This window comes from Heteronotia binoei, unplaced genomic scaffold (genome assembly GCF_032191835.1).
Source record: "Heteronotia binoei isolate CCM8104 ecotype False Entrance Well unplaced genomic scaffold, APGP_CSIRO_Hbin_v1 ptg001202l, whole genome shotgun sequence".
Classification (NCBI taxonomy): Eukaryota; Metazoa; Chordata; class Lepidosauria; order Squamata; family Gekkonidae; genus Heteronotia; species Heteronotia binoei.
Window position 1 is genome coordinate 178,262 of NW_026800203.1, and position 12,810 is coordinate 191,071.

Genomic DNA, 12,810 nt, shown 5'->3' on the forward strand with positions numbered 1-12,810 from the left:
CTATAATCCTAGAAGCTCAGATAAAATACATACCACAAGTTAGGAAAGGCACAAAAAGGCATAAGAAAAGGCCTGCGTGGTTAACAAACAAAGTAATGGAAGCTGTAAAAGGTAAGAAGGACTCCTTTAAGCGGTGGAAAACCAGTCTAAGTGAGATTAGTAAAAGGGAACACAGGCTGTGGCAAATCAAATGCAAGACTGTGATCAGGCAGGCAAAAAGGGACTATGGGGAGCATATTGCAAAAAAACATAAAGACCAACAATAAAAATTTCTTCAAATATATTAGAAGTAGGAAACCAGCCAGGGAGGCAGTGGGGCCCTTGGATGACCATGGGGTTAAAGGATTACTGAAGGAGGATAGGGAAATGGCTGAGAAGCTGAATGCATTTTTTGCCTCCATCTTCACTGTGGAAGACGAGAACTTTTTGCCCACCCCAGAACCACTAATTTTGGAAGGGGTGTTGAAAGACCTGAGTCAGATTGAGGTGACAAAAGAGGAGGTCCTACAACTGATAGACAAATTAAAAACTAATAAGTCACCGGGTCCGGATGGCATACATCCGAGAGTTCTGAAAGAACTCAAAGATGAACTTGTGGATCTTCTAACAAAAATCTGTAATCTTTCATTGAAATCTGCCTCCATTCCTGAGGACTGGAAGGTAGCAAATGTCACCCCCATCTTTAAAAAAGGTTCCAGAGGAGACGCGGGAAATTACAGGCCAGTCAGTCTGACTTCAATACCAGGAAAGTTGGTAGAAACCATTATCAAGGACAGAATGAGTAGGCACATTGAAGAACACGGGTTATTGAGGAAGACTCAGCATGGGTTCTGCAAGGGAAGATCTTGCCTCACTAACCTGTTACATTTCTTTGAGGGGGTGAACAAACATGTGGACAAAGGAGACCCGATAGATGTTGTTTACCTTGACTTCCAGAAAGCTTTTGATAAAGTTCCTCATCAAAGGCTCCTTAGAAAGCTTGAGAGTCATGGAGTAAAAGGACAGGTCCTCTCATGGATCAAAAACTGGCTGAGTAATAGGAAGCAGAGAGTGAGTATAAATGGGCAGTCTTTGCAGTGGAGGACGGTAAGCAGTGGGGTGCCGCAGGGCTCGGTACTGGGTCCCATGCTCTTTAACTTATTCATAAATGATTTAGAGTTGGGAGTGAGCAGTGAAGTGGCCAAGTTTGCAGATGACACTAAATTGTTCAGGGTGGTGAGAACCAGAGAGGATTGTGAGGAACCCCAAAGGGATCTGTTGAGGCTGGGTGAGTGGGCATCAACGTGGCAGATGTAGTTCCATGTGGCCAAGTGCAAAGTAATGCACATTGGGGCCAAGAATCCCAGCTACAAATACAAGTTGATGGGGTGTGAACTGGCAGAGACTGACCAAGAGAGAGATCTTGGGGTCGTGGTAGATAACTCACTGAAAATGTCAAGACAGTGTGCGTTTGCAATAAAAAAAGGCCAACGCCATGCTGGGAATTATTAGGAAGGGAATTGAAAACAAATCAGCCAGTATCAGACTTGGTGAGACTTGGAGACAAATCAGACTTGGTGAGAGATGTAAAAGTGATTGCGCCGCTTGGGAGCAGTGACCATAATGTTATTGCTTTCACCATTTGTATAAATAGGGAGTTGTCCAAAAAGACCGCCACAACCACGTTTAACTTTAAAAGGGGTAAATACACTGAGATGAGGAGGCATGTGAGGAGGAAACTGAAAGGAAAGGTACATACGGTCAAAACCCTCGGGGAAGCTTGGACGCTATTTAAAACTATAATCCTAGAAGCTCAGATAAAATACATACCACAAGTTAGGAAAGGCACAAACAGGCATAAGAAAAGAACTGCGTGGTTAACAAACAAAGTAATGGAAGCTGTAAAAGGTAAGAAGGACTCCTTTAAGCGGTGGAAAACCAGTCCAAGTGAGATTAGTAAAAGGGAACACAGGCTGTGGCAAATCAAATGCAAGACTGTGATCAGGCAGGCAAAAAGGGACTATGGGGAGCATATTGCAAAAAAACATAAAGACCAACAATAAAAATTTCTTCAAATATATTAGAAGTAGGAAACCAGCCAGGGAGGCAGTGGGGCCCTTGGATGACCATGGGGTTAAAGGATTACTGAAGGAGGATAGGGAAATGGCTGAGAAGCTGAATGCATTTTTTGCCTCCATCTTCACTGTGGAAGACGAGAACTTTTTGCCCGCCCCAGAACCACTAATTTTGGAAGGGGTGTTGAAAGACCTGAGTCAGATTGAGGTGACAAAAGAGGAGGTCCTACAACTGATAGACAAATTAAAAACTAATAAGTCACCGGGTCCGGATGGCATACATCCGAGAGTTCTGAAAGAACTCAAAGATGAACTTGTGGATCTTCTAACAAAAATCTGTAATCTTTCATTGAAATCTGCCTCCATTCCTGAGGACTGGAAGGTAGCAAATGTCACCCCCATCTTTAAAAAAGGTTCCAGAGGAGACGCGGGAAATTACAGGCCAGTCAGTCTGACTTCAATACCAGGAAAGTTGGTAGAAACCATTATCAAGGACAGAATGAGTAGGCACATTGAAGAACACGGGTTATTGAGGAAGACTCAGCATGGGTTCTGCAAGGGAAGATCTTGCCTCACTAACCTGTTACATTTCTTTGAGGGGGTGAACAAACATGTGGACAAAGGAGACCCGATAGATGTTGTTTACCTTGACTTCCAGAAAGCTTTTGATAAAGTTCCTCATCAAAGGCTCCTTAGAAAGCTTGAGAGTCATGGAGTAAAAGGACAGGTCCTCTCATGGATCAAAAACTGGCTGAGTAATAGGAAGCAGAGAGTGAGTATAAATGGGCAGTCTTTGCAGTGGAGGACGGTAAGCAGTGGGGTGCCGCAGGGCTCGGTACTGGGTCCCATGCTCTTTAACTTATTCATAAATGATTTAGAGTTGGGAGTGAGCAGTGAAGTGGCCAAGTTTGCAGATGACACTAAATTGTTCAGGGTGGTGAGAACCAGAGAGGATTGTGAGGAACCCCAAAGGGATCTGTTGAGGCTGGGTGAGTGGGCATCAACGTGGCAGATGTAGTTCCATGTGGCCAAGTGCAAAGTAATGCACATTGGGGCCAAGAATCCCAGCTACAAATACAAGTTGATGGGGTGTGAACTGGCAGAGACTGACCAAGAGAGAGATCTTGGGGTCGTGGTAGATAACTCACTGAAAATGTCAAGACAGTGTGCGTTTGCAATAAAAAAAGGCCAACGCCATGCTGGGAATTATTAGGAAGGGAATTGAAAACAAATCAGCCAGTATCAGACTTGGTGAGACTTGGTGAGACTTGGAGACAAATCAGACTTGGTGAGAGATGTAAAAGTGATTGCGCCGCTTGGGAGCAGTGACCATAATGTTATTGCTTTCACCATTTGTATAAATAGGGAGTTGTCCAAAAAGACCGCCACAACCACGTTTAACTTTAAAAGGGGTAAATACACTGAGATGAGGAGGCATGTGAGGAGGAAACTGAAAGGAAAGGTACATACGGTCAAAACCCTCGGGGAAGCTTGGACGCTATTTAAAACTATAATCCTAGAAGCTCAGATAAAATACATACCACAAGTTAGGAAAGGCACAAACAGGCATAAGAAAAGAACTGCATGGTTAACAAACAAAGTAATGGAAGCTGTAAAAGGTAAGAAGGACTCCTTTAAGCGGTGGAAAACCAGTCCAAGTGAGATTAGTAAAAGGGAACACAGGCTGTGGCAAATCAAATGCAAGACTGTGATCAGGCAGGCAAAAAGGGACTATGGGGAGCATATTGCAAAAAACATAAAGACCAACAATAAAACTTTCTTCAAATATATTAGAAGTAGGAAACCAGCCAGGGAGGCAGTGGGGCCCTTGGATGACCATGGGGTAAAAGGATCACTGAAGGAGGATAGGGAAATGGCTGAGAAGCTAAATGAATTTTTTGCCTCCGTCTTCACTGTGGAAGACGAGAACTTTTTGCCCTCCCCAGAACCACTAATTTTGGAAGGGGTGTTGAAAGACCTGAGTCAGATTGAGCTGACAAAAGAGGAGGTCCTACAACTGATAGACAAATTAAAAACTAATAAGTCACCGGGTCCGGATGGCATACATCCGAGAGTTCTGAAAGAACTCAAAGTTGAACTTGTGGATCTTCTAACAAAAATCTGTAATCTTTCATTGAAATCTGCCTCCGTTCCTGAGGACTGGAAGGTAGCAAATGTCACCCCCATCTTTAAAAAGGGTTCCAGAGGAGATCCGGGAAATTACAGGCCAGTCAGTCTGACTTCAATACCGGGAAAGTTGGTAGAAACCATTATCAAGGACAGAATGAGTAGGCACATTGATGAACACGGGTTATTGAGGAAGACTCAGCATGGGTTCTGCAAGGGAAGATCTTGCCTCACTAACCTGTTACATTTCTTTGAGGGGGTGAACAAACATGTGGACAAAGGAGACCCGATAGATGTTGTTTACCTTGACTTCCAGAAAGCTTTTGATAAAGTTCCTCATCAAAGGCTCCTTAGAAAACTTGAGAGTCATGGAGTAAAAGGACAGGTCCTCTTGTGGATCAAAAACTGGCTGAGTAGTAGGAAGCAGAGAGTCAGTATAAATGGGCAGTCTTCGCAGTGGAGGACGGTAAGCAGTGGGGTGCCGCAGGGCTCGGTACTGGGTCCCATGCTCTTTAACTTGTTCATAAATGATTTAGAGTTGGGAGTGAGCAGTGAAGTGGCCAAGTTTGCGGATGACACTAAATTGTTCAGGGTGGTGAGAACCAGAGAGGATTGTGAGGAACTCCAAAGAGATCTGTTGAGGCTGGGTGAGTGGGCGTCAACGTGGCAGATGCGGTTCAATGTGTCCAAGTGCAAAGTAATGCACATTGGGGCCAAGAATCCCAGCTACAAATACAAGTTGATGGGGTGTGAACTGGCAGAGACTGACCAAGAGAGAGATCTTGGGGTTGTGGTAGATAACTCACTGAAAATGTCAAGACAGTGTGCGTCTGCAATAAAAAAGGCCAACGCCATGCTGGGAATTATTAGGAAGGGAATTGAAAACAAATCAGCCAGTATCATAATGCCCCTGTATAAATCGATGGTGCGGTCTCATTTGGAGTACTGTGTGCAGTTCTGGTTGCCGCACCTCAAAAAGGATATTATAGCATTGGAGAAAGTCCAGAGAAGGGCAACTAGAATGATTAAAGGGCTGGAGCACTCTCCCTATGAAGAAAGGTTGAAACGCTTGGGACTCTTTAGCTTGGAGAAACGTCGACTGCGGGGTGACATGATAGAGGTTTACAAGATAATGCATGGGATGGAGAAAGTAGAGAAAGAAGTACTTTTCTCCCTTTCTCACAATACAAGAACTCGTGGGCATTCGATGAAATTGCTGAGCAGACAGGTTAAAACGGATAAAAGGAAGTACTTCTTCACCCAAAGGGTGATTAACATGTGGAATTCACTGCCACAGGAGGTGGTGGCGGCCACAAGTATAGCCACCTTCAAGAAGGGTTTAGATAAATATATGGAGCACAGGTCCATCAGTGGCTATTAGCCACAGTGTATGTGTGTATATAAAATTTTTTGCCACTGTGTGACACAGAGTGTTGGACTTGATGGGCCGTTGGCCTGATCCAACATGGCTTCTCTTATGTTCTTATCATAATGCCCCTGTATAAATCGATGGTGCGGTCTCATTTGGAGTACTGTGTGCAGTTCTGCTCGCCGCACCTCAAAAAGGATATTATAGCATTGGAGAAAGTCCAGAAAAGGGCAACTAGAATGATTAAAGGGCTGGAGCACTTTCCCTATGAAGAAAGGTTGAAAAGCTTGGGGCTCTTTAGCTTGGAGAAACGTCGACTGCGGGGTGACATGATAGAGGTTTACAAGATAATGCATGGGATGGAGAAAGTAGAGAAAGAAGTACTTTTCTCCGTTTCTCACAATACAAGAACTCGTGGGCATTCGATGAAATTGCTGAGCAGACAGGTTAAAACGGATAAAAGGAAGTACTTCTTCACCCAAAGAGTGATTAACATGTGGAATTCACTGCCACAGGAGGTGGTGGCGGCCACAAGTATAGCCACCTTCAAGAGGGGTTTAGATAAAACTATGGAGCACAGGTCCATCAGTGGCTATTAGCCACAGTGTGTGTGTATATATATAAAAATTTTTGCCACTGTGTGACACAGAGTGTTGGACTGGATGGGCCATTGGCCTGATCCAACATGGCTTCTCTTATGTTCTTATGTTCTTACCTCAGCTTGAGATCCTGGAGAGCCATGAATAGGGCTGTGGCTCAGTGGTAGAGCATCTGCTTGGCAAGCAGAAGGCGTCAGGTTCAATCCCTGGCATCTCCAACTCAAAAGGGTCCAGGCAAGTAGGCGTGAAAAACCTCAGCTTGAGACCCTGGAGAGCCACTGCCAGTCTGAGGAGACAAGACTGACTTTGATATAGACCAAGGGTCTGATTCAGTATAAGGCAGCTTCATATGTTCATACGTTCTCACTTCTATGTTAAGACTATGAGGCACCTCACAAGAAAAAAAAATCAGTTAAGGAGAAATATTAGGGTGCACTACATAATACAACGACAATTTGCACTTGACTTTTCGTGTATTTGTAATCTCCCTCTGTCTCTGACTCCATATATCCCCCTTAGTTTAGAATGGAAGGAATTGGTCTTCATTTCGATTAAAGGTAGGGCTTTTTTTGTAGCTGTCGTATTCTTCTCTGATGCCAAAACCAAACGCGAGCCAGGTGGGATTCCAGTGGAAACTGGAGAACAACCTAGAACAATTTCTATCAGATAAAAATACTTTATTGAGTCATCTCTTTTCATCACATATTTATATAAACAATAAGACATTGTTAGAAAAGTTGCAACACACGGAAATCCAGACGAAAACACAGCAAGAGACGGGAAATAAACAGTATGGATGGAATAACAGCACAGGAAGCTGAGATGCGACACATTATGGCAGGTGGAAGTGCTCAGAACGCATACGGATACGTCAGTGTACATTGTCAGTTCAGTTAAATGTGTCTGGGTGTGCATGGACCGCATGCACACGGAACCACTGTCCAAATTGCCTCATTAGGTTCATTTAGTGCAAAGGTGTCAAACATGTGGCCTGGGGGCCGAATCAGGCCCTCGGAGGGCTCCTCTCATGCCCCTGAGCAACTGGCCGTCATCTGCTTCCTTCTCCTTCTCTCTTGCTTCCTTCTGCATCACAGCTTGCTTTGCCAGGCTTGCTCAATCGCACAGGAGCTACTGAGCAAAGCCTCTGTTTTCTCCATTGGCTGAGGCTCCTCCCTATCCTGGTCCCCTGGGGAAGGAGGGAAAGAGCCAGAGCTTCCTTTGCCCAGTTCCCTGGATCCCACGGGAGAAATACAAAGAAAGCACCTTTAAGACCAATGAGTGCTAATGTTTTAAGCATATTTTATTTTAAAGGTTTTTAAAAAAAAAAAAAATATTTAATTGTGTTTGTCTGTGTCCTTTATTCATTTATGCCAGATCCAGCCCTCATAACAAATGAGTTTGACACCCCAGATTTGGTGCTTTTAGTATCTTCACTGAGCCATTAAAACCTTTCTTGAGTTAACTGGATCATTTCTTCAGCCCTCTGGTAGGTCACTCACGTTCAGACCGGAGAAGAAGGGATTTATACCCCACTTTTCTCTCCACTGAGGAGTCACAAAGCGGCTTATAACCGCCTGCCCTTCTTCTCCCTACAACGGTCGCCTTGTAAGGTAGGTGGGGCTGAGAGAGTTTAGAGAGAACTGTGCCTGGCCCAAGGTCACGCAGCTGGCTGCAGGCGGAGGAAGAGTGGGGCAGTGAACCCAGCTCTCCAGATCAGAGGCCCCCGTTCTTCACCACTACACCACGCTGGCTCCCCCATGCACAAAGAAGAAGATATTGGATTTATATCGCACCCTATACTCTGAGTCTCAGAACAGTCACAATCAACTTTACCTCGCCCCCCCCCCCAACAGACACCTTGTGAGGCAGGTGGGGCTGAGAGAGCTATTATAGCAGTTGCCTTTTCAAGGACAGCTCCTGTGATAGCTCTGGCTGACCCAAGGCCATTCCAGCAGGTGCAAGTGGAGGAGTGGGGAATCCATCCCTGTTCTCCCAGAAAAGAGAGCTCTGGATGACCCAAGGCCATTCCAGCAGCTGCGAGTGGAGGAGGGGGGAATCAGACTCGGTTCTCCCAGATAAGAGAGCTCTCTGGCTGACCCAAGGCCATTCCAGCAGCTGCAAGTGGAGGAGTGGGGAATCAAACCCTGTTCTCCTTGATAAGAGAGCTATGGCTGACCCAAGGCCATTCCAGCAGCTGCGAGAGGAGGAGTGGGAAATCAAACCCGATTCTCCCAGATAAGAGAGCTCTGGCTGACCCAAGGCCATTCCAGCAGCTGCAAGTGGAGGAGTGGGGAATCAAACCCGGTTCTCCCAGATAAGAGAGCTCTGGCTGACCCAAGGCCATTCCAGCAGCTGCGAGTGGAGGAGTGGGAAATCAAACCCGATTCTCCCAGATAAGAGAGCTCTGGCTGACCCAAGGCCATTCCAGCAGGTGCAAGTGGAGGAGGGGGGAATCAAACCCTGTTCGCCCAGATAAGAGAGCTCTGGCTGACTCAAGGCCATTCCAGCAGCTGCAAGTGGAGGAGTGGGGAATCAAACCCGGTTCTCCCAGATAAGAGAGCTCTGGCTGACCCAAGGCCATTCCAGCAGCTGCAAGTGGAGGAGTGGGGAATCAAACCCGGTTCTTCAAGATAAGAGAGCTCTGGCTGACCCAAGGCCATTCCAGCAGCTGCAAGTGGAGGAGTGGGGAATCAAACCCGGTTCTCCCAGATAAGAGAGCTCTGGCAGACCCAAGGCCATTCCAGCAGCTGCAAGTGGAGGAGGGGGGAATCAAATCTGGTTCTCCCAGATAAGAGAGCTATGGCTGACCCAAGGCCATTCCAGCAGCTGCAAGTGGAGGAGTGGGGAATCAAACCCGGTTCTCCCAGATAAGAGAGCTCTGGCAGACCCAAGGCCATTCCAGCAGCTGCAAGTGGAGGAGGGAGGAATCAAATCTGGTTCTCCCAGATAAGAGAGCTATGGCTGACCCAAGGCCATTCCAGCAGCTGCAAGTGGAGGAGTGGGGAATCAAACCCGGTTCTCCCAGATAAGAGAGCTCTGGCAGACCCAAGGCCATTCCAGCAGCTGCAAGTGGAGGAGTGGGGAATCAAACCCGGTTCTCCCAGATAAGAGAGCTCTGGCAGACCCAAGGCCATTCCAGCAGCTGCGAGTAGAGGAGGGGGGAATCAGACTCGGTTCTCCCGGATAAGAGAGCTCTGGCAGACCCAAGGCCATCCCAGCAGCTGCGAGTGGAGGAGTGGGGAATCAAACCCGGTTCTCCCAGATAAGAGAGCTATGGCTGACCGAAGGCCATTCCAGCAGCTGCAAGTGGAGGAGTGGGGAATCAAACCCGGTTCTCCCAGATAAGAGAGCTCCGGCTGACCCAAGGCCATTCCAGCAGGTGCAAGTGGAGGAGTGGAGAATCAAACCCGGTTCTCCCAGATAAGAGAGCTTTGGCTGACCCAAGGCCATTTCAGCAGCTGCAAGTGGAGGAGAGGGGAATCAAACCCGGTTCTCCCAGATAAGAGAGCTATGGCTGACCCAAGGCCATTCCAGCAGCTGCAAGTGGAGGAGTGGGGAATCAAACCCGGTTCTCCCAGATAAGAGAGCTATGGCTGACCCAAGGCCATTCCAGCAGCTGCAAGTGGAGGAGTGGGGAATCAAACGCGGTTCTCCCAGATAAGAGAGCTATGGCAGACCCAAGGCCATTCCAGCAGCTGCAAGTGGAGGATCAAACCCGGTTCTCCCAGATAAGAGTCCATGCACTTAACCACTACACCAAACTGGCTCTCTCGAAGCAGTGGGAAGGCTTACACGAGGTTTTTGACATCTCCTCGGCCAAGGGACCACATCTTCGCCAGCCTCCTCCGGATCTCTTTGGTCCGGACTGCATAGACTATGGGGTTCAAGACTGGTGGAATTATGAGGTAGAAATTGGCCAGGAGGATATGCGCTGGGGGGGCCACATTGTGGCCAAATCGATGAGTCAGGGAGGAAACGGCAATGGGGATGTAGAAGGCCAGAATGGCGCAGATGTGTGAGGAGCACGTGCTGAAGGCCTTAAGACGGGCTTCCACGGTGGCCATGCTCATCAGTGCTTGGAAGATGAGAAAATAGGACAATCCGATGCACAAGGAGTCGACAATGAGGACCAAGAAGCCAATTATCATGCCGTAAAGGTTGCTGATGGAAGTGTCCTCACAGGAGAGCATGACCACAGCCATGTGCTCACAATAGGAATGGGCAATGACGCGGGTGTGGAAGTATGTGTACCGTCCGGCAAGCAGAGGCAGAGGACAGATATACAGGAAGCCCCTCAGGGTGGCCGCCAGTCCAATCTTGGCTACGACGGGATGTGTCAAAACCATCTTGTGTCTCAGGGGTGCACATATGGCGACGTATCGGTCGAAAGCCATGGCCAAGAAAACCCCTGATTCAATGGTGGCGAAGGAGTGGATGAGGAACATTTGCAGCAGGCACACGTGGAAGCCGATCTCTCTGCCATCTAGCCAGAAGATGCTGAGCAGTTTGGGCATGGTGGAGGAGGACAAGACCAAGTCAATGACGGCCAACATGGCGAGGAAGAGGTACATGGGCTCGTGGAGGCTGGTCTCAGTCTTGACGACGAAGAGGATGCTGCAGTTCCCCACAACAGCGACGACGTACAGGAAGCAGAAGGGGATGGAGAACCACACGTGGGCTGCCTCCAGCTGTGGGATGCCGGTGAGGAAGAAGGTGGAGGGGACGAAGCACTCGTTGTAGGACTTTGGCATCCTGCCCAGCCGCTGCAAGAGGAAGCCTCACGATGAACAAGTGGAAGCAAATGGCCAGAAGGGAAATCCATCAAGTCAGTTGCGCTTTACAGTGATATGTGAGAGAAGAAGAGGATGATGATGATGATTATATTGGATTTATATCCAGACCTGTACTCTGAATTTCAGAGTCTCAGAGTGGCTCACAATCTCCTTTGGGGCTCTTTAGCTTGGAGAAACGTCGACTGAGGGGTGACATGATAGAGGTTGACAAGATTATGCATGGGATGGAGAAGGTAGAGAAAGAAGTCCTTTTCTCCCTTTCTCACAATACAAGAACTCGTGGGCATTCGATGAAATTGCTGAGCAGTCAGGTTAAAACGGATAGAAGGAAGTCCTTCTTCACCCAAAGGGTGATTAACGCATGGAATTCACTGCCACAGGAGGTGGTGGCGGCGATCCAACATGGCTTCTCTTATGTTCTTTATCTTCCCCCCCACCACAAGAGACACCCTGTGAGGTAGGTGGGGCTGAGAGAGCTCTTACAGCAGTTTTCAAGGACAACTACAAGAGCTATGGCTGACCCAGGGCCATTCCAGCAGCTGCATATGAAGGAGTGGGGGAATCAAACCCAGTTCTCCCGGATAAGAGTCCACACACTTAACCATTACACCAAACTGGCTCTCAATAATGTAAGAGAGGCCATGATGGATCAGGCGAATGGCCCCTCTAGTCCAACACTCTGTCTTACACAGTGGCCAAAAAACCCAGGTGCCATCAGGAGGTCCATCCGTGGGGCCAAGACACTAGAAGCCTTCCCACTGTTCCCCCCACCCCAAGCACCAAGAATACAAAGCATCACTTGACCCAGACAGAGTTCCATCAATACACTCTGGCTAAAAAGGGGTGCGGGAGCTCATTAGCAGAACTCATTTGCATAACTTATTTGCATATGCCACACACCCCGACATCACTGGAAGGTGCACTAAATTATATCAGCTCAGTAGCTGCCTTAAAATGCTTCTTTAATTAGAATTGTCATAATAAAACTACTCCCAATGTTCCCCCTAAGCTGAGTTAGTGTGAGCTAGCTCACAGTTTTTGGCTCACACATTTTTGTCTTAGCTAATGAAAAATGGCCCCAGAGCAAACTAATTTATGCAGTAGTTCACAACTTTAATGCAAGTAGCTCACAACTTTAATACTAGTAGCTCACAAAGTAGAATTTCTGCTCCCAAGACTGCACAGTTTAGAGGGAACACTCCATCCTACTTTTTAAATTACTTTCTCCTAGGTGTCCACAATGGCTTGATGAAGATTTCCATGCCTGCTTTATATGTTGGGTTATTTTTCCCATTTTCTGTGGGGGGAAATATTGGGAAGTTTGTCAGTTCATAGAGTTCAGGAAAATTCTCACAGGGGAGGTTTGAACAATGGAGACCGGACCAAATATGGGGGGGTGGAGTTAAGAAATAAAGAGCACAATGAACTCCTGTGAATTCCTGCCCAAAATGAGACCTGCTTACTCCCAAAATGAATCACTTTGTTTTCATATGCATTCTTGGTGTTTCGGGGAGGGGGGCAAAGTGGAAGGGCTTCTAGCCCCACTTGTGAACCTCCTTTTTTTTGCCACTGTGTTGCCCAGAGTGTTTGACTGGAGGGGCCATTGGCCTGATCCAACAGGGTTTCTCCCATGTTCTTATATCTGGGGCAGTGACACTCTGTCTTCTTGGTGCTTCGGGGGGGCACAGTGGAAGGGCTTCTAGTGTCCTGGCCCCACTGATGGATCTCCTGATGGCACCTGGGGGTTTTGGCCACTGTGTGACACAGAGTGCTGGACTGACCTCTCTTATATTCTTATGTCTGGAGCAGTGATGCTCTGTATTCTTGGTGCTGAACTCTGTGGTCTGGGGAAGAGCTGTAATTCTGGG

At 47.4% G+C, this 12,810-nt stretch overlaps 1 protein-coding gene across 1 annotated transcript; it reads right to left on the reverse strand.

Annotated features, from left to right (window-relative positions):
- Nucleotides 1–9,937: 9,937 nt before the first annotated feature.
- On the reverse strand, nucleotides 9,938–10,900 carry LOC132590931 (olfactory receptor 52M1-like). Its single transcript, XM_060263844.1, has one exon. It carries the CDS (start codon nucleotides 10,898–10,900, stop codon nucleotides 9,938–9,940), a length of 963 nt encoding a protein of 320 aa, XP_060119827.1.
- Nucleotides 10,901–12,810: the final 1,910 nt, after the last annotated feature.